This window comes from Hyperoodon ampullatus (genome assembly GCF_949752795.1).
Source record: "Hyperoodon ampullatus genome assembly, chromosome: 15".
Classification (NCBI taxonomy): domain Eukaryota; kingdom Metazoa; phylum Chordata; class Mammalia; order Artiodactyla; family Ziphiidae; genus Hyperoodon; species Hyperoodon ampullatus.
In genome coordinates this window covers 68,527,365-68,552,996 of record NC_136928.1, presented here as the reverse complement: position 1 = coordinate 68,552,996, position 25,632 = coordinate 68,527,365, and the positions used below count along the sequence as shown (strand labels likewise).

Here is a 25,632-nt window from a genome sequence, read left to right as displayed (position 1 = left end):
TGTTTGTTTGAATTTTGCTTTTTTTAGAAAAGATAGGGGAGGGACTTCCCTGGTGGCACAGTGGTTAAGAATCTGCCTGCCAATGCAGGGGACTCGGGTTCAAGCTCTGGTCCAGGAAGATCCCGCATGCTGTGGAGCAACTGGGCCCGTGTGCCACAATTAGTGAGCCTGTGTTCTAAAGCCCGCGAGCCACAACTACTGAGCCCGCATGCCACAACTACTGAAGCCCATACGCCTAGAGCCTGTGCTCTACAACAAGGGAAGCCACCGCAATGAGAAGCCCGCACACCACAACAGAGTAGCCCCCGCTCGCCACAACTAGAGAAAGCCCGTGCACAGCAACAAAGACCCAACGCAGCCAAAAATAAATAAATTTATAAAAAGGGGGGGGAAGAGACTTAAACATGTACATATGCTAATTATAATGATCCATAAAAAGAAATTGGTGATCCAAATGAGGGAAAAATTACAGGAGCAAAATATCTTAAATCTTTGGCTTGAAAAGTACTACTATTTACGTATTTCTGTCCTGTTATTTATAAATGAGGTTATCTTTACAACTTTTTGTAAACGATTCTACAGATAAATGTGGCTGTACTATGGTGTAGTCCTTTAATGTTCTAAAAATTCCACAAGCTTTTGTATTACATTATGGAACTAGATCACTAAATAAATGGAATTCCAAGAGTTTTTATCACACTTGCTGGTATTTGTCTTTAAATAACTTAAAAAAGAATTTTATGTCACTTTGTACTGTTTTCCCTTTCAGATTTTCATCCAGTATTGGTAGGTTGTTAATTTTCTTAGACTAAAAAGTATTTGCACATATATATGTTTACGAATAACCTTAATTGTTTACTATTTAAGAATTAAATGAGTGGTGGTTTTATTTTGTTCTGTGTCATATAGTGGATTTTAATCTCTATTTTACCAAACTATTCTCCTGTTTTGCCCTTTATCTAGAACTTAGTAATATCAAATGCTCAGTGCAAATTATTGGCTGTTTATTTCAGGGATACGGCAGGCCAGGAGCGATTTCACACCATCACAACCTCCTACTACAGAGGAGCAATGGGTATCATGCTAGTATATGACATCACCAATGGTAAAAGTTTTGAAAACATCAGCAAATGGCTTAGAAACATAGATGAGGTAAGACCTAGAAATTGCGTAAATCCTACATAAACACACATTTGTGTGCTTGGTTAAGAAGAATAAATATTCCAGTTGATCTTATAGTGTTTGCTATCATTAGTGTTGAATATTTCTACTTGTTTACAGGGTAATGTTATTTTTTGCCTACCTTTTTCTTAAGATTTTGGGCAGATCTGTTTTGAACCCCATCCAAGGCAATTACCAGATTACCCAGAAACTCTATACAGCCATCTTGTAAGATGGCCCCAAGTAGAAGCTACCAGTGGTTTTACGCACCTGTCTAAATGAATTCTTTCTTGGGGAATTTTTATTGAATGAATGAATTACATTTTCAATAGTAATTTTAAAAATGTATTTTTGAGAATTCCCTGGCAGTCCATGGATTAGGACTTGGCACTTTCACTGCTGTGGCCAGGGTTCAATCCCTGGTCAGGGAACTAAGATCCCACAAGCCAGGTGGCATGCCAAAAATAAATAATAAATAAATAAAAACGTATTTTTAAGTTATGTAAATACCGTATCACTTCTAGGCATTTTGAAAGATACAGAGTACTAATACAGTAAAATGCTAGCCAAGAAAATAGTGCCATATCATTGCACGTGAGGATGTCAGTTTTTATAAGGTAGTGTGTCAAAGCATGTCTGTTTCTGTGCTGCAGCATAGGTAGCTTCTTGTTGGAATTATTTTTCATGTCTTATTTCTACCTTCTATGCTTTGAATTTCATTAAGACTAACTCTTGGGAATTCCCTGGCGGTCCAGTGGTCAGGACTCTGCACTTCTACTGCAAGGGGCCCGGGTTTGATCCCTGGTCCGGGAGTTAAGATCCCGCAAGCTGTGTGGCACGGCCAAAAATAAAAAACCTCTTTAAAGCAACTTTTGGCTGGAAACACAAAGACCAAGTCTTAAGCCAGTATTAGACCAAAGATAATAATATCTTCAATGGTAACAATCCTAAGGGCTTATTACTGACTTTTCCGTTGCTACAGGAAGTCTGTTAGTATTTAATAATCTGTTAATGAGACAGATTTTGAAACCAAAGACAAAGCCTCCATTTAAAATTTCCTTAGCCTTTATTTTATTGTTTGGCCAAGTAGCATGTGTAATAAGAGCAATTTATGTAGAGAGACTATGCAGTGTTCCAGCAGCAACCGATTTTCCAATTCTGTGACATCAACTGGATGTCCTACAATTCAATCCTGTTCTGACACTAATTAGCCTTAGTGTCAGACTCCACAGGTTTAAGGACTCAGTCCCACAAGACTGCTCTTCCTTCGAATGCAAATCCTGGGTCCCCCCAGGCTACCTGCACTTCTCTGTGACTTGGCTACAAATTTGGAGGTTCCCATGACCCATTTTGGGGTTCAGTAATTTGCTAAAATGACTCACAGAACTCAGGAAAGAGCTATACTTACAATTGTATTATAAAGGACAGAACTCTGGAACTGCTAAATGGAAGAAATGCATAGCCAGTGTATGGGGGTTGGAGAATGCAGAGCTTCTAGGCTGTCTCTGGACATGTAACCCTCTTGGCACCTTGATGTGTTCACCAACACAGAAGATACCCTAACTTCATTGTTTCCAGGTTTTAATGCAGGCCTCGTTACATAGTCATGATAATTAAATCATTGACCTCTGGTGATTGACCCTAATCTCTAGTCCCCTTCACCTTGTGGTGGGTGGGGGTTAAAAGTCTCAACCCTCGGTGTTTGGTTCCTCTGGTGACCAGCCTCCATTGTGAAACTCTGTAAAGGCCCTGCCGAGAGTCCTCTATTAGCATAAATTTAGGTAAACAGAAAGAGGCTTGTTATGAATAACAAAATACACTCCTATCACTCAGGAAATTAGGAGCACTGTGCCAGGAATAGGAACAAAGACCAAAAATATGTTTTTTATTATACCACAGGCTCATACATTTAACTTGGTAGGCTGGATGGCTTAAGTTTCCCAGCATGAGAACTAACATACGTAAAACCCAGCCATTAAAAAAAAATCTGTTTTTCTGATATATAAGAGATTGACTTTGTCTAATTTTTAATGTGTTGTAGAAATTTAAACTTTTTTTTTTAACAGCTGAATTGATCCAGCAACGTTTAAGAAAAGATTATATATATCATGGTCAAGAGAAATTTACCTAGGAATGCAACATATGAAATAATGTAATACACCGTATTAATAAAAGACAAAAACCATATGATCTTGTCAACAGACACACGCAAAAAAACCCATTTGGCAAAATCTAAAAGACATATGTGAAAATCCCACAGACAACATCATCCTTTCCCCTACAATCAACATGATTAGGATGCCTGCTCTGGCCACTACTGTTTAACATTGTACTAGAGGTTCTAGCCAGGGCATTTAGGCAAAGAAAAAAAAGAGCACCCAGATTGGAAAGTAAAATTATATTTGTAAATGGTGTGATCTTGTATATAGAAAATCCTAAGGAATCCACACACTTCCACCAAAAAATAAAACTATTAGAACTAATAAGTTCAGTACGGTTGTAGGAAGCAAGATTAGTATACAAAAATCAGTTGTATTTATATACATTAGCAGCAAGTAATCAAAAAATGAAATTAAGAATATAATTTTATTTATAATAGCATCAAAAAGAAAAAATAAGAAAAATTTAACCAAAGAAGCACAAGGCTTTGAAAACCATAGAATGTTAAAAGAAACTAAAGAATATCTAAATAATTGGGAAGACATCCCATGTCCATGAATTGGAAGATTCCATATTGTTAAAATGGCAGTACTGCCCAAAGTGTTCTGCAGATTTAGTGAAATACCTATCAAAATCCCAGCTGCTTCTTTTGGATGGTGGTGGGGGTTGACAGGCTGATTCTAAAATTCATATGGAAATTCAAGGTACCCAGAATAGCCAAACAGTCTTGAAATAGGCAGTGACGTTTAAGCTGAGACCTGAAGAGATGAGTAGAAGGTATCCAGATGAGGATGGGGCTGGTGGAAATAATATGATGGATTCAAATTTAAGACAAACCAAGTCTCATAAATTACTTTTGGTGTCCAGAGAACATAATTGTGTTGCTGCAGAGATATTTCAGGGAAAGGTGCATTGGGCCAAAGATAGACAATTTGAGATATTTTCCCCATCCCATGGGTTGCTTTTTCATTCTGCTGATAGTGATCTTTGACACACAGAAGTTTTTAATTTTGATGACGTACAATTTATCTGTTTTTTCTTTTTTGTTGCTTATGCTTTTGGTGTCATATCTGAGAAATCATTGCCAATTCCAAGGTCATAAAACTTTTTCCCTATGTTTTTTTCTAAGAGTTTAATAGATTTAGGTCTTTGATCCAATTTTGAGTATGGTGTTGTAAGTTAAAGGTCCAACTTCATTCTTTTGCATGTTGATATCTGGTATTCCCAACACCATTTGTTGAGAAGACTGTCCTTTCCCCCATTGGATGGTCTTGGCACTCTTGTTGAAAATCATTTGATGGTGTACTCAAGAGTTTATTTCGGGTATCTCTATTCTGTTCTTTTTGTCCATGTCTGTCCTTATGCCAGGAGCACACTGTTTTGATTACTGTAGCTTTGTAGTAAGTTTTGAAATCAGGAAGTAAGTGTGAATCTTCCAACTTTGTACTTCTTTTCAAGATTGTTTTGGCTATTCAGGGTCCCTTGATATTCCACATGAATTTTAGAGATGGATTTTCCTATTTGTGCAAAAGATTTCATTAGGATTTCAGTGGAGCAACATTTATTTTTAACTGATTTTTGTGCATGGACTCCCCTAGCAATGTGACTTTTTGAGACTCTAAGGGTTCTATAGAATTTTAAACTAAGGTTTCTTATAGGGTAATACACATTATCTAAAATCGTGATCCAGCTTGGATTTAGACTATGTGTAAGAAATTACAGTTTCAGATCTTTTGCATGTCCTCTCTTGTTGAGAATGTTTCTAGAAACTAGACAGCCTCCTATAAAGTCATTTTTATTAAGCCATAATTCATGGTAGTGTGTAAATTAAATTTTTATTTCATTTTAGCATGCCAATGAAGATGTGGAAAGAATGTTACTAGGAAACAAGTGTGATATGGATGATAAAAGAGTTGTACCTAAAGGAAAAGGAGAACAGGTAAAAATCTCTGAATGAGACTAATATGCTGCCCTTTCTTTGTGAAGATGGTGTTGCATTTGATTGTTTTTACATTAGTGGTAGTGGAGTGCACTTGAGCTATTCGCATCCTTTTAAAAATGCTGTTGAAAATGATAGCTTATCATTTGAGTGAATTTTTGTTTGTTTTCTAAGGAGCTTGACCATTTGAGTCTTGACCCATTGAAATAATCTGTTCATTTTAGATAACCTAGTTGTGATTACTACCTTTAGAATAATATTACTGTTTCCTTTAGGATGCTAAAGTCATCAGTTGGTAACCTATATACTTGATAATTCTATGATGATATTTTGCTTCTATTTTAGATTGCAAGAGAGCATGGTATTAGATTTTTTGAGACTAGTGCAAAAGCAAATATAAACATCGAAAAGGCATTCCTCACATTAGCTGAAGATATCCTTCGAAAGGTAAATTTCTTTTTTCTTTTTCTTTTCTTTTTTTTTTAACTGCTAAGGTGCCTGGTGTCACATTTGAACATTTCATGTTTTCTAAAGTACTAGATTTACATACAGAAATTGGGTTTGGGTGGTATTGTTTCTAAACGTTTACCCATCACCAATATATAATCCTCCAAAGTAAAGAAAGGAACTGGAAGGAACAGGCAGCCATCTAGAAATCTCTAGGATCTAGTCATTGGTAACAGTTGACATTCTGAGCTCCGGTACTCAGTCTCTAGCCTAATTTCATACTCCTTTTTCCAACTTTTTGTCTGGTACCTGGTGTTATGGCTCTTCTGTTTCATTTCTCTTATATATCCTTTGCATTCCCATAGATAAAAAAATTAAGATAAGAGGTGAATCTATGATGTAGTTATTGGTACAAAATCACTATTCTTCTATATAGTCGTTTCTCAGATGTGCCAGTGAAGGGCATGTATATACTATATACTGAATAAATAGAGTAAGTCTGCCCCCAAATTTCATTTACCCAATCATTTCAACCTGTAAGGTAAAAAAAAAGCTGAAAATTGATCTTGGGGAATTTTACCTCGAGGTTAGTTTCTGTGTTTAATTCGTGAATCCCCAAATTTGCCAGTACAAGTAACTTGTAGCAAAATTGGGAAATCTGATTTTCATATTTTCCCCTCAAGTGACTAGATAAAATACACAGTTATGAATTAAGATTATGAGTCCTGAATTCTCTATTCAATCTTATGGTATATTTAAATGCAAATAAAATAGAGAAAATCTGACACAATCCTGAAGGAGAAGCAAACATTGTATAGGGGAAAATTTAATTGCTTCTGGTAACCTTTCTGTTTTTATACTTGAGATATCAGTATTTCCCCCCCCCAAAAAAAAACCCCCTCAAATTTCATACACACACACATATAAATCTAAGCTGTAATAGAGGTGGTATTATCAAGTGTAAATCTAATGAAATTTCTGAGGAACCAAGCAACTTAATTTTTTTGAGGGGAGAGCTATCTGTTTACTATAGTGTCCAAACTAGAAAAAACAGTTATCACTTATTGCTGTTTAGAGTAACTACAAAAGTTGTGCCTGTCCACATCTGCTGACATCCTGCATATCATGTCTGATATCTATAATGTATTGATATATTGAGTAATAAAAAGCAAGTTAGGATATAACATGTGTGATAAATGATCTTTTAAAAATTATATATGATACCAAAAACACATGTACACATACACACACACACACATTTGGTTATGCTTAGCAAATAAGGATCTGGAAGGATATATACCAGACTCTAAGTAGTGAGTACTCTAGTGTGATGGTGGGAAGGGGAAGGGGATACAGGACAGAATCACTTTTACCTCATGTACAGTTTTATTTTGAAATTTTAACTTGCTTCTTTTTAAAGTTATAAAAACAATTTAAAAAATATTTTTACACAACTGGATATAGGTAAAAACCCATTAGAATTCCTTGAGGAAATATATTTTTATTTTAAAATATTCCTGTAAGAAACAAAAAGTAGAACAGAAAAATACTAGGTAGACTACGAAAAAACATTTGTATTTTTAATTAAATGAAGGGAATAACAGATAGAAAAATACTTTAATTGGTGGGAAGTATAATACTTTGTATTTCTGAGATTGGTGGGTTACAGTGAAAAATTATTTCAGTACTTATAGGAATTATCACAAAACTTACTGAAATACCCGTGTTCTCTGTGTTTTTTCTCTTTCTGGAAATTTGGTCTTCTCCATTGTTTCTGACTTCTTTCTGTATTATATCCCTTGATCTTCTTCCAAATCTTTGCATTTCAAAAAAATAGTGCTATATAGGCATATAATTTGTGTGTCAGTGAGGTAGATCTTCCTTATCATATTAAAGGTTAAAAGGTATGGATGCACCAATAAATAAAGATCTCAGTCTAGAGTCTTCCCCAGGTAGGCAGGCCCAATTGTGAGGCAGCATTTTTTCCCCATACACATACATGCACTTTTCAGTGTGATAAAGTTATGAGTTAAAACATCAAACATAAACTTGCTTTAAAAGATGTAAAATACAGTAGTGATTCCTGACTAGCAACCTTCTGTGCAGTGCTTTTTCTCCTGAGTTGATAAAAGAAAAAAGAACTTTAGAATGAAAGCAGTTTAAAACATTTAAAACTTAATTTTTGAATAGATAATTCATTCCCATGATTCAGAGTTTTAAAATAAAAAGAGTAAACATACAGAGAAGTTTCTCACTATATTCCCCCAACTCCTCATCCTTCCCCCATGGGTAACCAATAATTAATTTCTTAGTTACTAATATATGAGTAAATATGAATATATATACATTTTATTCCCATCCTCCCCCCCCCCTTTCTTTTTTTTCTTTTCTTTTTTTTGTGGTACGCGGGCCTCTCGCTGCTGTGGCCTCTCCCGTTGCGGAGCGCAGGCTCCGGACGCGCAGGCTCAGCAGCCATGGCTCACGGGCCCAGCCGCTCCGCTGCATGTGGGATCTTCCCGGACCGGGGCACGAACCCGTGTCCCCTGCATCGCCAGGCGGACTCTCAACCACTGCGCCACCAGGGAAGCCCCCCCCGCTTCTTTAAAAGAAAAAAAAACACGTAAGGCAACATGCTCTGCACTGTTTAGCACTTAATATAAGTAAAATAGTTCCATTTTTAAAATAACTGAGTGCTACTCCTTTGAGTAGTCTATTATAATTAAACAGGTTTCCCAATGAGGGACATTTAGGTGATTTTCAGCCTTATGATCTCATAAACTGTGTTGTAGTGAATAATCTTTATATTATTTTACACATGTGCAAGTATATTTGAAGGACAGATTCCCAGAAGTGGCCAAAGAGCATACAGTACATTTATAATTCTGATATATGCTTGCCACCTTCTGCCTGAGGGCTGTACCCTTTTATACTCCTGCCAGCAGTATATGAGAATGTCTGTTTACTCAAACTCTTGGCCAACATAGTGAATTATAAGACTTTCAGATGTTTTCCAACCTGACAGGTGAAAAACACAGATTTAATTTGCAGCTCTCTTATGAATAAGATGAGCATTTTAAAAGATATGTTTAAGAAGCACCTTTGTGTTTCCTTTTCTGTAAACTTTTTTATTCTTTTGCCCACTTTTTCTATTTAGTTATTGGCCCTTTTTTTGAGAGTCTGTTTCAAGGGTCTAAATTAAATTGTGCAAGGACGGACTGTGAGTGATATGCTAACTGAATAAATGTAGTGACCTCCCTGGCTATAAGCACCCATATATCTTTAACTGACCCACACCCAGGAGTCCCAGAGAAAGAGTACTTCCTATGCAGCTTTTCTTGCTGTGGCCAGGTGCTGAGCTGCCTATTTCTCTTCTGTGCATTTTTCACAAAGACCTTTTTAATGCAAAACTTGCATCTTTAACATACAGTGAAAAGAAGAATTTCATAAGGCAGTGAGATTAGGTGGGTTAGTTCAAAGTGCAAGTAGAAATTTCACCTCAGTATGATTTCAGCAGGCCTCTCTTGGGCTATGTGAGTTTTAGAAATTATTTTAATTTTTTCCCCTTGAGCTACCTTAACTTTATATTGTTTCCATGAGAAAATAAGTTCCCACTTATATCCTAGCTTTTAAAATTCCATTCATGATGAACACTGTTACACACACAACAGCATGGATAAATCACATAGGATGAATTGCACAGGCTGATACTGAGTAAAAGGAAAAAGAAATCAGATACAAAAGAATACATAAAATATGGTTCCATGTATATGAAGGTCAAAAACAGAAAAAACTAATCTATGGTGGTAGAAGTCAGAGTATTGGTTACCTTTAGGAGGGTAGTACTGACTGGAAAGGGACATAAGGGAGCCTTCTGGGGGATATTATATATGTTCTATATTTTGATCTGGTGGTTTCACAGCATATATTAAAAATCCATCAAGCACAGTTAAGATTTGTGTACGTTACTGTAGGTATGCTATCCCTAAAATGAATTCTGCTTTCATACATATAGTATAGGCTATCCACGTAAAATAGTATATTCTTCTGATTATACAAGTAATATTTAGGATGTTGGGGTAATACGGGATTATACAAAGAGGAAAATAAAATAATTCATAAACCCACCACCTAAGGGTTACTACTATTAACATTTTGGTGTCTCATTTTGATTTTTTTCTGTATCCATTTTTAACATGAATTATATACAACTTTGCATTCTGCCCCACCCTATTTCCTCCACTTAATGTTAGTGTATCATGGTTAAAATTGCCTTTTTAAAGCAATGCTATGGAAATACAAGCTCCGATCTCAAAAGGCAAGTAAAACTAAACAGAAAAGGGCTGTTTCACTTCTCTGAAGTTAGACATGATCCAACATTGGTTTTATACATATGCTTGATGATGCTTTTTAAGTACTAGGTACTCAGGGGTCAGGCCAGGAGATAATATACCTCTCTTCACAAGAGTTAGGGCAGAGAAGATTTCAGAAGTTCTACCAAGGAAAGCCAGGAGGCCTCAAGACATTTCACAACTTGGAAGAAAAAGGCAAAATGAAGATCAAAAACAAAACTTCCATTTCTTTACTTTGCATGGGAGAGAAAACCTATCTCATGTGACTCTAATTGCACTGTTACATAAATTAACATTTATGAGAATATTGCTGTTAAATCTTGATTTATCCATGGCAGTGTTTTTTCACGGGTTGCTTTCCTTGTGTGTTTGTTCCAGACCCCTGTAAAAGAGCCCAACAGTGAAAACGTAGATATCAGCAGTGGAGGAGGCGTGACAGGCTGGAAGAGCAAATGTTGCTGAACGCTCTCCTGTTCCATCAGTTGCCATCCACCACCCTGTTTTCTCTTCCTGCTGCAAAATAAACCACTCTGTCCATTTTTAACTCTTCAACAGATATTTTTGTTCCTCATCTTTTAACTCCTAGTCCACCTGTTTTATTTGTTCTTTCATCTGTGACTGCTTGCTGACTTTATAATTTTCTTCAAACAAAAAAATGTATAGAAAAATCATGTCTGTGAGTTCATTTTTAAATGTACTTGCTCAGCTCACCACTGCATTTCAGTTGTATTATAGTCCAGTTCTTATCAACATTAAAACCTATAGCAATCATTTCAACTCTATTCTGCAAATTGTATAAGAATAAAAGTTAGAATTAACAATTTTATTTTGTACAACAGTGGAATTTTCTGTCATGGATAATGTGCTTGAGTCCCTATAATCTATAGACATGTGATAGCAAAAGAAACAAAAGCCAGGAAAACACTCATTTTCGCCTTGTGTATGTAAATGGGGTTAATTTTGTCCTGTGCCTTATGTGGAAAGGAACTTCTTTGGTTCTTCCTTTTTTTGTTTTGGTGGAAGCATGTGCAGGAGACATATCATCGAAACATAAAGCATTAAAATGTTTGTGGTTTGCTCGGCTGTAATTTTCAAAGTAGTTAACTGAGGACAAAGGATAATGCAGAAATGATAGCTTTGGTTTGTGGAGTCTCATTTCAAGTGGCCTTTATATTTAAAACTATTCCTGCCACCGGTTCTTTTCCTTGGCCACTTTTTCCTTGTGTCTCTTCCTGCATGCTGCTTTATTTGCTTCTCCCCCACCACCCTGTGGTATGATTTATTTAAAAATGAAAGGGGTAAACTAGCAGGTTTGTCGAGTTTAACATAAAGCACTGATTTAACTTGCTAAGTAAACTGAAAGATAAATTCTAACTGCCTGTTATCAAATGTCAGTTAACTGTGTCCTCCCCTCATTTTCTCTCTCCCCTAAAGCTTCTGTCCCAGATTCCTTCATTTGCTGTTCGACTTCATGTTCCTCTTCTCTTTCCCTCTTTGTTCCCTTCCTGTCTCTCCACTGAGTTTATGAAATGGAAGAGTTAATTGCATGCACTAGTGTTTGGAGGGTGTTGTGGTTTGTCTTTCTAATTAGGTGTATAGCCTATTCACTTTCCTAGAATAAATCTCTTAACCTAAATTTGAATAGTCTCCATTTTGGCAACTCCTCTAGCAGTTTGGTAGCCCAATCAAGGTTGTTTCAAAAAGGTGGGAAGGAGGAGTGAAATTTATTAACATGTTTGCCAAATATATTGAGATTTGGCCTTTGAAGAACATTTTTTCAGTGTTAAGTTGTCTTTACCTTAAGATTTAGAAGTACTTTAGAATATTATTAATTTTAAGTCCTATCTTCACATCCCTTTGGAAAATTTGTATCACCATGGATTTGGAAAAAGGACAACAAAGGCTTTTCATGTGAAGATAAGATACTCTAGCTCTCTCTCACCCTGTCATTTTTTCACTTCATTTTTCTAGCTTTGCTTCATTGCTTATCATTAGGATAGGGTAAGTTAAGTTTGCTATGCTGCTAGCATCCTAAGATGATACCTTTGTTGAAATAATTGTGAATAGCATGATTCATTTCTAGCAGAGGCTGAGTTTAGGACAGCAGCTTCCATTGAAAAGTCTTTTTGTGTCGTGGATAGCATTTTAATGACCTCTTGGCTCACATAAACAACATAGGGACGTATCTGCTATGAACATCCATGAATTTTCAGATAGTGCCCTAAAAGTGATTTTATATGCCTCACTGGTGGTTGTTGTTAGGTTTTTTGCCTCACTTGACTTTATCATTGTTTACTACTAGTAAAAGCAGCATTGCCAAATAATCCTTAATTTTCCATTAAAAATAATAATGAAATGATGTTAAGCTTCTCAAAAAGTTTTAGGTTAAACCTACTGTTGTTAGATTAATTTTAATGTGTTTGTTGCTTTCCTTTATCTGGAATGTGGCAGTAGCTTTTTTTATTTTTAACCCTCTTTAATCCTTATTCAGTTCAGTGACTTAAGGTTTGAGAGCTAAACACTGGGATTTTTGGGTAACAGACTGACAGTTTTGTTGTTTGCATACTTATAATTGGCATTGTACATAGAAAGGATATGGCTACCTTTTGTTAAATCTGCACTTTCTAAATATCAAAAAAAGGGAAATGGAGTATAAATCAATTTTTGTATAACCTGTTTGAAACATGAGTTTTATTTGCTTAATAATAGGGCTTTGCCCCCTTTTCTGTAAGTCTCTTGGGATCCTGTGTAGAAGCCGTTCTCATTCAACACCAAACAGTTAAGTCCATTCTCTGGTACTAGCTACAAATTCGGTTTCATATTCTACTTAACAATTTAAATAAACTGAAATATTTCTAGATGGTCTATTTCTGTTCATATAAAAACAAAACTTGATTTCCAACTGTGTGGCTTGGTTTTCATTTATTTATGGAGTTTAAGATGGAGGATTCCTTCTGAAAATAGTGCAGAATAGCAAACTGGGTATTAGAGGAGCAGAAATAGAAGGAGAATAACTTTTTCAACTAGGGAATGCTGGGAAGGCAATTTCAAGGGCCATCATTGGAAGAAACTGCATTTTAAAAGCAGAATCATCCTGGCATCAAGTGCACAACCGTAGTCACTCCCCAGCTAACACTTGCTAGAATGTGCCAGAGGCCAACTACAACTGAGGTCAGCTGATTACCCGGGGGCACCAAGGTAAGGCTGCCATGCTGGAGGATGAATCCTTGTTTTAGCAGTGACTGTCCTCTTACCTGAAAAATGTAAAGTGTTTCCTACTTTTTTTGTGAACCATAAAAAACTACTTTGGCTTTTTTTATATGTAGTATTGATGAAAGAAATGTTTGATCCTGTATTAAGGCCTTATTAGTCAATAAATAAAGATAAATATTTGTTGACAAGATTATCTCTGCTGGAAGGATATATAGAGGTTTTCTCGTAGTGCAGTTTTTATAAGGATCACCTAGAGTGATGTTAATGCTTCCCCGTTCACTCCCATCAGCACAGAATTTTGTGTCTCGGGTGGGGCCTATGATTTCTGCCTTTAAGATTGGCATAGGAAAACAGACCATGGCCTCTGCCTTTACATTTATGACCTAGTTTAGAAAGCAAAAGGAATTAGTGATCAGGTAAACATATACAAGAGCCAAATAGTTGTGATCCAGATTCAAGTGCTGTATTAATAGAAGAGCAAGTTCAGTTGGTGAGAGTAGTTGGGATGGTGGTTGAGAGAGGAGGGAGGGACATGAATTGGTCCTCAGATACATGGATTGAATGGCTAGGGCTAAGGGGAGGTTAAGAAGAGACCACGAGCACATTAGAAACAAGCTTTGCTTTTGTGGCAGACTAGAAGTCCAGCTGGACAATGTGATAGGCAATAGGAGTCCCGGTGAGCCCTGCAGAGTGGTGGGAGCAGCGTGTTTGAGGAAAGCGAGTCTAGGTGGGCTGGAAGAGGAGAAACGGGTTCTAGAGATCAGACAGAAGGTTGCTGAATTATTGCGATTTGAACAAGACCAGACTAAAATGATGGCAGAGGGCAGGCTTAATATACAGGGGAGTATGTGAAAGAGAAAGACTGTCTCTTGCCTACTAGGAAGTGGATTAGGTACTTGTGGCACTGTTCTTTGGGTTATGTCAGCAACAACCTGGTGTAGTAGTATCATTTGTACAAAATAAACTCTCAGGGTTCAGTAATTTGCTTCAGGTTGTACTGCCAGTTGGTGCTGGAGTTGGATTTTGAAACCAAGCCAGTGCTCAAGTCTATTTTCACCTTCTGCATATCACAGTTTCTCAGGATAAGGTCCTAAGGTTTGGTTATACTGATTATAATGGGGGTAATAAAACAAACATGTGCCAGAGCCAACAGAGAGAATGCTGGAGTGTAACCTTAGCTTATCGAGTTAATGTAGCCGCTTAGCCTAACCTTGGTACCTCGAACAAAGAACAATGCCCTTGAAAAGTACTTAGCACATTTTACTGCTTCTTTTCTTGAAACCTATATTACCCCTTACCATCTTGTTAATTTTGTTTCCTCCTAGTTCACACCATCTCTTGGCTAGAAGTAAATGATGATGAAGTTGCTTTTCACGATTCTCTTAATTGGCTTTCTGAGGCTATGTACTTTGAGGGGGACTTTTGTTACTTAATAATGGCCACAGCAGTGAATAATAGTAGTGAAGTAAGTCAAAATACAGGGGCGGGGGGAAAGGCAGCTGGGTATAAGTTCATGCCAACTTCCTGGATTTGAGATCAGTATGATTCCCTAAGATCAAGAGCCATGTGGGGGATGTGAGTGCTCCAAGTCAAAATGTTTTGCTGGGACATCGTATTTAGGTCTGAAACTTCCAGCACCAAGATAAAAAGAGGTGGTGTGTTCCTGTTGCATCTAGTCAAAGGGAGAATAACAGTTGCTTAGGAAAAAATCTGTAGCAAAAAATTCAGGAACTTCTAACATTAATTGTCATTGAACTACAAAGTGAAAATGTCTCCAGTGCAAGTTCAGAGAAATCCAGACATTTTACGTATCTTCTGACAAAGAACACAATACTTTATATGCTGAGGCCATGCCAAAAAAAAAGATCAAACCTCAGGTCAAACTTATCTAGATCCAACTACCAATTTTACAGGAAATCTAAGGACAGAGGAATATATTAAACTACATCAGTCAACAAAATCCAGACTGGTCAATTTTACAGGATAATTGATCCAGTCTCTTCAACAATTAAGTTCCAATGGAGAGAGAGATTGTAAATTAACAAAAGATGGAAAGGAAAAAAAAAAAAAAACAGGCAAAACTAAACCTTAATGTGTTTAGGGAAGTACAGAAATAATAGAATATTAAGGAAACGATTAAAAGTCAGGGAGGGGTATTCTTAGGGAGGGAGGAGTTATACATTGTAGGGGGACATGAAGGGTTTTGGGGATAGCAAAATCCTATCTTATGACATGGATGTTGTTTACAAGGGAGTTTGCTTTATAGCAATACATTAATCTACACATTTGTCCTATGTGGGTTTTAAAGTTTGTATTTAACCGTAAAGGGTTCCGTGTGTGTGTGTGTGTGTGTGTGTGTGTTTAAATGATATCACAATTTTCAGGACTATAGAACCAGTCTGAGAGGCTTTGCAGCCAAGACCAATGCTCAAAATCAAGCTTAGCAGAATTGGTCTCCTAAGGCGCTACAGTCCCTGCTGCTGAGCATCAGGCCCCAAGAATTGTCACTGAAATAGGGACTTCCCTGGTGTTCCTGTGGTTAAGACTCCACACTCCCAATGCAGGGGGCCCCGGTTTGATCCCTGGTCAGGGAACTAGATCCCGCATGCCCCAACTAAAAGCCTGCATGCCGCAACTAAAAGATCCCTCGCAGCCAAATAAATATTAAAAAAAAAAAGAATTGTCACTAAAACAATATAGCTGCCACCAATGCAAAATCTTTGCTAAGTCTGTATAGTTCAGCCTCTGTTTCTTTGTTTTCAGTAGCTTTCGCTGCAAAGTCTGGGTTGGTTGGTGGAGCCCAAATTCCAGGCAAGTGAGGGAAAGGGAGTATCTCTTGTTTTCAGTTTCAAAAGTGGGGGTGGGCTCTGACTCTAAGGGTCGGGGATTCAGGTGCTGGGCAGACAAAATGAATGATAAATGCCCCTGGTGTCAGTGATGCTCAAACTTTACTGCACATTAGAATATCTGGGAAGTGTTTTTAAAAATACCAATGTTAAGGTTGCACCCCAGGCCAATTACACAGGATCTCTAGGGTGAGACTGTTAGTGGTTTTCTTGTTTGACTTCCTGTGTGATTGCCATGTACAGCCAAGTTCATGAACCAGTGCCTACACTCTTGCTACTCAAAGTGTGGTCTTTAGGTCAGCCACATTGGAATCACCTGGGAGCTTGTTAGAACTGTAAAATCTTAATGCCAGGCAAGCGCGCGCACACACACACACACACACACAATATGGCTGTACTGAATTAGAATCGTATCTTGAAACGAGCCCTAGGTGATGCTTGTTATGCACATTCCAATTTGAGAAGGACTGATCTACACTGTTCTTCCAAGGCCAGCCCAAGTCCCACCAACAAGGATATTCCCTACACCTGAGCAGGGAAGTGACCTTGCCCTTCTCCATCCATTCTGTAGCAGTTCTGAGCTACATTTCCACTGGGCATGTATTGCAGACTTCCTTGGTTGGGGTTAATTGTCTTCTGTTGGCTCATCTCCTTACCAGACTGTAAGCTCGTGGGCAGGGACCCTGTCTCATCTCCTTTGTGTCTTCACAGTACTCCGCGCACTGCCATCCAAGCGGCAGGAGCTCAGGATGTGTGATCAGTGAACCAGTGACAGCCTTCTCCATCTTTTCTCCCTCTGCACTGGCCTCCTTGTTCCCACCCCGACTTTCATGCATTCACATTTGTATTCCAATTTAAAGGCAACTTCAAATATAACCAATTTAAAATAACCTTAAAATTCAAGCCCAATCTATTTCTACGACTACCTCCAGACACAGGATAACTGGATGACTCCGTGGATCTCCGTTGCCTTGGAGGAGGTTGGCTAGGGAGCCCTCGGAGTGTAAGTATTCTCTGATTCTGTGGTTCCCCTCTGCCTGATTAACCAAGACTCAAAATACTCTAACTCTTGTGAGTTGGCAGGGATGGCTATGGAGAAATTATAAATTAAATGGAGCCACTGAGCCACCTTGTGACCATTCCTGGGCACTGCATTTCTTCATTGTGCACCGGAAACTTCTCCAGAGCCCATCAGTCTGAGATCCGTCATCAAGAATTTACGGTAAACACAGCCACACAAAATTAAATTCTCTCTCCCAACCTCCAATAAGATGGGAGTAAAGGAATTTACAAAGTATAATCAATCCTACAAAAACCAAATAAAAAAAGGCAAGAAACATCTGTAAGAATAAAAAATTTTATTTATGCAAATATTGACCTAGGTCTTTAAAAAGTGGGAGATGGAAAACAGAGCTAACTATTCTAGAGCAGAAGTTACAATCTAAGTGTTTTCAAAGGTGGATGCCAATAAAAAGTGAGCAGATTCACCCTGAATCCCACGAGTTCCAGAGTTTAGTGGTACCAGGGACCATGGAGAAGATAAACATGTGGCGATGGGTTAAAAATGGGGATGGGTAGAAAGTCTGTGTAAGAAATAATGGGATCCCCAGGTGTCCCCTCCCACCTCTTGCTTCCAGGAGTTGCTGCCACTCTTCCTGGAGGCTTATTATTTGCAGAAATGGAATGACAGAACCTCCAGACGAGGACACGGCATGGGGAAAGGTGGAGGTGAGTCAGAGGGTCGAACACCAGGAGTTCAGTGAATATCTGCATTGGTTTTTTTTTTTAGATAATTTATTTATTGGCTGCATTGGGTCTTTATTGCTGCGTGTGTGCTTTCTCTAGTTGCGGCGAGCTGGAGCTGTTCTTCATTGAGGTGCGTGGGCTTCTCACTGCAGTGGTTTCTCTTGTTGCAGAGCACGGGCTTGAGGCACGCAGGGGCTTTAGTAGTCATGGCTCACGGGCTCAGTAGTTGTGGCTCGCGGGCTCTAGAACGCAGACTCAGTAGTTGTGGCGCACGGGCTTAGTTGCTCCGCGGCATGTGGGATCTTCCCGGACCAGGGCTCGAACCCATGTCCCCTGCATCAGCAGGTGGATTCTTAACCACTGTGCCACCAGGGAAGTCCCAGTATCTGCATCTTGAATGATGAGCTCCTCAGATTCCTTCCTTCTCCCCTCCCTTTCCCAGAATTTTGGCAGCCAGACACACATAGCCAGGCCAAAGATTTGGAATGTCCTCTCTGGAAAACCTGTCCCCAAAGAAAAGACTCACAAATACTGGAGATTCACCAACTACAAGTTAGCCTCATTGCAGATTATTCTATGTTGAAGGTCTCCAGGCATCAAGATAGATGAATATACATAAAGTTTCCAATCTACCTAGAATATATGAGATCATTTAAACACAGAAACCTATAGACAAATTAATAAAAATCCATGTTCCTGATCCTCAGACTTAACAGATATTTGCATTCAATCAGATATTCAGTTCCTCATATTAACATGAGAGAATAAAACAACAAACAAAAAATAGAAAAAGGAAACAAAGGGAAAAAATGCAGAAAATCAAAGAAAAATCCCAAACTCACTTTCATTAATATTCTTGGATATGCGATGATACTGTATCCAAAAAGCAAGATTAGGATGTCATAAAAAAAGAAAAAATGAGATAGAATTCTCTAAAATAAAAACTGTCAACTGAAATAAAAGTTTCAAGAGAATTAGAAGATAAAAGTCAAGGAAATCTTCCTGAAATTAAAACACAAAAAAGAGTGAGAAATGGAAAACAGGAGGAAATGATAAGAAATTTAGAAGGCTAATCTAAAAGCCAAAATTTGATTAGTTGGAGGTCTAGAGAAAGAAAATAGGAAAGCTGAAGGAAGGTGGTTATCGAAGAGAGAATGTAAGAAAACTTCCTAGAATTGAGGGATTTTAGTCTCCAGATTGAAAAGGCCTAGCACGAAAAACAAAAAAATTACCTGCACCCAGGAATGTCACCATGACATTTCAGAATTCCAAAGATAAATGATTTAAAAAAAAAAAAGAGAAAAAGCAGGTCACATACAAAAGAATCAAGGACCTGAATGATTTAAATGTTCCTAAAGTAATACTGAGACCTCGAAAACAATTCTGAGTGAAAAGGATATTCTATGTAGAATTCTATACTCATTCAAATTACCTGTTAAGTGTGAAATGATGTATTCAAATATGCAAAGAGGTAAATGTTTCCTTCCCTTACTGGCCTTCTCAGGAATCTATTGGAGGATATATTCTAGCAAAATGAAAAAGTACACCAGGAAAGAGGGAGACCTGAGATCCTGCAGGGCGGTGCCGCTGGCCTAGGAAGCAACCGATCTCGAGTGGACCCGGAGGACGTGGTCTCCAGAAACGCAAGTGGGAGAAATAATATTGATAGGTGATGGACATTACAGAGCTGATGGAGCATGTGAAAAGAGTGAGGAAAGGGACCAGGCTAGGGACCAGGCTGTCTGAGAGCAGGGATGAAATCTGCCTGGTTTGCCACTGGATCTCCAGTGCCTAAGTGTTCCTGGCACATAGAAGGTGCCCAGTAAATCATGTTAAAGGAGTGAGCGAATGAACGCATAAACGAGAGTTGATCAAGCTTCACGTATGTGCTTTGAGCCAGGCAATACAGCAGACACCTAGAAATACAGGATAAATGTAATTTTAAATGCATAGCAAAATTCTCAAGAAAGCAAGGACAACTGAGGGACAAACAGGTCACTTAGAAATCATTGCAGGGCTTTAATTTACAGATGTCCAGAGATGCCACATGGCAGGCTCAGGATCACACAGCTGACAGTAACTGAGTGGGCGGGGAGCCCAGGTGGCCATCCTCCCAGTCCAGGCTGTTCCCACTTTATCCCTCCCGGCGCCTCTCCACTTACTTGAGAACTAGCGGAACCAAGTACAGGGGTTGTGGCCATATTAAAACCTCCACTGCTGGGCTGTGATAAATACACACACTCAGTGGGATGTAGAAAGCAGGGGTGAAACAGCCCCTTGAGTTTCCCTTTTTAAACCGGTTACAATAATTAAAGAGAACAAAACTGAGTGGAGAATTCTGAAAGAAAATGCTTTCCAGAGAAGTGGTTCCGAACTATTTAGAATAGGGGAAATCTCTTTTAACGTTTCACACAAGAGTAGGGCAAACAACAACTTGAAGCATGCTGGAAGATCTCTAATACTTGCCAAAAAGAAAAGCACCCTCCCTTGATTCCCAACTCCACATCCTCTCCAGCTCCCACCCATTTCTCTACTCCCTTTTATAGCAAAACTCCCTGAAGGGCTGTCTATATGCCTCTCTGCTCTTTCTCCTCTCTGCTCAATTAAATCAGGGCTGCATTCCCATCACCCCATCAGGAAAGCTCTTGCCGAGGTCAGAGCCGTGCTGAATCTGAGATGTTGACTCATTAATCTCACTCCTTCCTGAAACACCTCCTTCACTTGGATCCCAGGACACTGCTCTCTCCCTCCCTCCCTTGCCCTCCTCAGTGTCAGAGCCAGTGTCCTCTTCATTTTCCCTTTTTTTTTTTTTTTTTTTTTTTTTGCGGTACGCAGGCCTCTCACTGTTGTGGCCTCTCCTGTTGCAGAGCACAGGCTCCGGACGCGCAGGCTCAGCAGCCATGGCTCACGGGCCCAGCCGCTCCGCGGCATGTGGGATCTTCCCGGACCGGGTCACGAACCCGTGTCCCCTGCATCGGCAGGCGGACCCTCAACCACTGCGCCACCAGGGAAGCCCTTCCCTTTTTTTTTAAATGGAGTATAGTTTATTTACAATGCTGTGTTAGTTTCAAGTGTACACCAAAGTGAATCAGTTATACATATACGTATATCCACTCTTTTTTAGATTCTTTTCCCATATAGGTCATTACAGAGTATTGAGTAGAGTTCCCTGTGCTAATCTGATTTCAGCTAATCCTGAGTTAGGATACATACTCCATGAGGTATGTGTTGTTGTCCGCATTTGGCAAGTGAATAAATACAAGCTCAGCAAATTATGTAGCTTGTCAGAATCATACTAGCAGAAAGAAAAACTCAGGCCCATTCCCAGGTGGGTCTGACTCCCATACCTGGGCACCTACCTTCCCTGGAAGTCCATGCCCTAATGGAGGGCCACTTTCACTCCTTGATCTCTGTTGTAAAAATAGAGCAGTACTTTAGAAAATAATATGAGGCATGGGTATACTATAATATCATCACTGAGTATGGGACTTGACCCTGCACCACATAGAGGTATATTATACACAACTGACTAGAGTTTACAAGTCCTTTTTTTTGAACTGATTAAATGTCTTTTGTTAAAATTTAAATTCCCATAATATTGTAATAATAAGTGCTCACATAAAAAGCAAATAGAATAGACTCTGGTCATTTATAAAATAGCATTATATGAAACGAGTCTCAATAAATTTTAAAAGATTGAAATATTTAAAAGTATCTTCTCTGACCACAATGGAATGAAACTAGAAATCAATAATAGAAGAGAAACTGGAAATTTTACAAATATATGAAAATTAAGCAACATACTGTTTTTTCAATGAAGGTATAATTGACATATAACATTATATTCATTTCAGGTGTACAAAATAATGATTCAATGTATGTATATATTGCAAAACGATCACTACAATAAGTCTAGTTAACACCCATCACCAGACATAGTTACAGATTTTCTTTTCCTTGTGATAAGAATTTTTAAGATCCACTCTCTTAGCAACTTTCAAATATACAGTACAGTGTTATTAACCACAGTCACAATGCTGTACATTACACCCCCGGACTTATTTTATAACTAAGTTTGTACCTTTCGACTATCTTCACTCATTTCACTCCATCCCCCAGCCCCCTGCCTCTGGTAACCACCCATGTGTTCTCAGTATCTATGAGCTCGTTTTTTCATTTGTTTTTTGGTTTGTTTGTTTTAGATTCCACATATAGGGCTTCCCTGGTGGCACAGTGGTTGAGAGTCCGCCTGCTGATGCAGGGGACCCGGGTTCATGCCCCGGTCCAGGAAGATCCCACATGCCGCAGAGCGTCTGGGCCCGTGAGCCATGGTCGCTGAGCCTGCGCGTCCGGAGCCTGTGCTCCGCAACGGGAGAGGCCACAACAGTGAGAGGCCCGTGTACCACAAAAAAAAAAAAAAAAGATTCCACATATAAGTGAGATCATATGGTATTTTTCAATTAGCATAATACTCTCCATGTTGTTGAAAATGGCAGGATTTCCTTCTTTTTTTATGGTTGAATAATATGCCATTGTGTATGTATGTGTATATATTTCTATCATATATATATACATATTTCACATTTTCTTTGTCCATCAGTGGACACTTTGGTTGTTTCCATATCTTGACTATTGTAAATAATGTTGTAATGAACATGGGGGCATAGATACCTTTTCCAGTTAGTGTTTTTCTTTCTTTCAGATAAATACCCATATGTGGAATTGCTGAATCATATGGTAGTTCTATTTTAAATATTTTGAGGGACCTTCATACTGTTTTTCACAGTGACTGCACCAATTTACATTCTCACCAACAGTGCCCAGGGGGTTCTCTTTTCTCCACATCCTTGCCAACACATGTTATTTTTTATCTTTTTTACAACAGCAGTTCTAACAGGTGTGAGGTGATATCTCACTGTGGTTTTGATTTGTATTTCCCTGATGATTAGTGATGTTGAACATGTTTTCATGTACCTGTTGGCCATTTGTATGTGTTCTTTGGAAAAATATATATTCAGATCCTCTGCCAATTTTTAAATTGGGTTGTTTGGGGTTTTCAGATATATGATTTGCAAATGTTTTTTCCCATTTGGTAGATTGCATTTTCATTTTGTTGATGTACAGCATAGTGACTACAGTTGATAATACTGTATTGTATATGTGAAAGTTGCTAAGAGACTAGACTTTAAAAGTCTTCATCACAAGAAAAAAAAATAGGCCACTATGTATGGTGATGGATGTTAACGATACTTATTGCGGTGATCATGTCATAGTGTATACAAATATTGAATCGTTATGTTATACACCTGCAACTAATAATGTTATATGTCAATTATACCTCAGTAAAAAAACAAAAACAAAACCCCAAAGCAATATGGTCTTGGCATAAAGACAGACATAAAGACCAATGTAACAGGATAGAGAGCCCAGAAATAAACCCTCACATACATGGTCAAGAATCCAACTTCCCCAGAAGGCATTCCTACCAACTGTTCAGTCGCTATGTGAGTGACTGAGTGGGAGCTCTCCCACAAGTTCTGGAAGCTTCTTGGCTTGACAGTAAGCCCAGGGCTCTCAGTTGCTGTCTTCCATCCCTGATGCCTGGTTGGTGGCAAGAAGACTGGTGAAAACAGCAGCAAAGCAAGTGGTAAGGGTAAATCTGTGATCTGTAATAAGTCAACTTGCCCGGTTATAAAAATATCAACCGTGTTGTGTTGCCATCTTCAAAACGTCAGATCTTACGTCTGGAGAAGGAAGCTCACATCTTTCAGGCCCATGAATATTATCCAGACTCTATTGCTCAGATGGGCAGAGCAGAGGTTTTAATTTTAATGAAGTCCAACCTACCAGTTTTTTCTTTTCAAAAGTGTGGATCACGCTTTTGGTGTTGCATCTAAAAAGTTATCCCCCAACATAAGGTCACTAAGGTTTTCTCCTATGTTATCTTCTATGAGTTCTATAGTTTTGTATTTTACATTTAGGTCTATGGGCTATTTTGAATTAATTTTTGTGAAGGGTATAATGTCTGGGTCTATATTCTCTCTCTATCTCTCTTTTTTGCATGTGGATGTCCTATTGTTCCAGCCCCATTTGTTGAAAAGACTATTCTTTCTTTTACCATTTAATTGCCTTTGCTCATTTGTCAAAGATCAGCTGACCATATTTGCCTGGGTCTATTTCTGGGCTCTCTATTCTCTTCCATTGATCTATTTGTCTTATTGCTCAGATTGGAATTTCAGTGGAATTATTGGACAGTCTGTCTCAGCAGACAAAAGCAAAGCTGTAGGAGCCTCAGCTAATTTGTTGACTTGATTCACAGAAAAGATGTTGGACAATTTCTACAGTTTTGCTTGGTTATTTGCTGTCGCTTGGGCCCAGATGATACCAAGGCCATCTGAAATGTTTATTCAGGCAAGTGTGGTTCTGAATGGTATGAAAAACAAGTAGCACAAAATCTCTTTTTTAGAAAACAATTTGAATAAAGTCATTTTTAAAGAATTCTGAAGCTTATGTTGTGAACATAAACAGCACCATTTAAAAGCAAGAGATGAAAAGGCTAATGAAGCTTCAGTTTAAAAACATCTTATGATGGTGAAGCTTAATTAGAAGAAATTTTACAAAATGAAAAATATGGAATAATGAAAATAATGAAACATGTTGATTATTTGTTACTTCTTTCCTAATATTATTTAAAATACTATTTAGAGTCAAAATGTTTTATTTGTTTTGGATAAACATGTATTATTTACTTGAAAAAAAAGTGTATCAACTAACAAAATACCCAACTTATAAGACGTGTAGTTTGATTTACTGTGTTCATTATTGAGCAAAACTTAAAATTCTAACTTCCCGAAATAAATATTATTTATTTTTTGGAAGGAGCATTTCAGGAACAACCTACAGATAAGGATTGGGTTCCAATTCCTCTTTATCCCTATAACACTGTCTCCTTTTATGATAAAATATAAACATGCAAAAAAACACACCCCTTGAATAGGCTCCTTTCTACATTTTTTTGCCTAATGAACTACATTAGGTAAATTACAAAGGTCAACCAAACTGTGGTTCTTTCCTACTTCGCAGGATTCTAAGACACTTTTTAGTTCACACCACAGAAATAAGAAAGAACATCGTCAATGAATTCTTCTTAATTGTAGAGAACTTATGAGAAGGAAATTAACACAATGTTACGCGATGACAAAATGAGGGCTGAAAGTCAACAAATTGAGCTCATTTAAAAAATGTCGGGCTTCCCTTGTGGTGCAGTCGTTAAGAATCAGCCTGCCAATGCAGGCGACACGAGTTCGAGCCCTAGTCCAGGAAGATCCCACATGCCGCGGAACAACTAAGCCCGTGTGCCACAAGTACTGAGCCTGTGCCCTAGAGCCCACGAGCCACAACTACTGAAGCCCGTGTGCCTAGAGCCCGTGCTCCACAACAAGAGAAGCCACCGCAATGAGAAGCCCGCGCACTGTAATGAAGAGTAGCTCCTGCTCACCGCAACTAGAGAAAAGCCCGCTCAGCAATGAAGACCCAATGCAGCCATAAATAAACAAACAAACAAACAAATAAATAAATAAAAAGAAAAAAGTGAATGGCTTTAAAATAAATATTCCCAGCCCTTTATAAGAACACATGATGACATGGGAATTCCCTGGTGGTCCAGTGGTTAGGACTCCACGCTTTCACTGTCGAGGGCACGGATTCGATCCCTGGTCAGGGAACTAAGATCCCACAAGCTGCGTGGCTCGGCCAAAAAAAAAAGAACACA

General features: G+C 38.4%; 1 protein-coding gene across 1 annotated transcript in view; it reads left to right on the top strand.

Moving 5' to 3' along the window:
* RAB10 (RAB10, member RAS oncogene family) overlaps nucleotides 1–10,882 on the top strand; it is a 74,678-nt gene extending 63,796 nt beyond the window's left edge. Inside the window, exons 3-6 of the mRNA XM_079721135.1 lie at nucleotides 1,014–1,152; nucleotides 5,171–5,260; nucleotides 5,606–5,707; nucleotides 10,435–10,882. Coding sequence (XP_079577261.1) covers nucleotides 1,014–1,152; nucleotides 5,171–5,260; nucleotides 5,606–5,707; nucleotides 10,435–10,518 — 415 coding nt within the window. The 3' untranslated portion in view covers nucleotides 10,519–10,882. The remainder of the gene's footprint in view (nucleotides 1–1,013; nucleotides 1,153–5,170; nucleotides 5,261–5,605; nucleotides 5,708–10,434) is intronic.
* The last annotated feature ends 14,750 nt before the right edge of the window (nucleotides 10,883–25,632 follow it).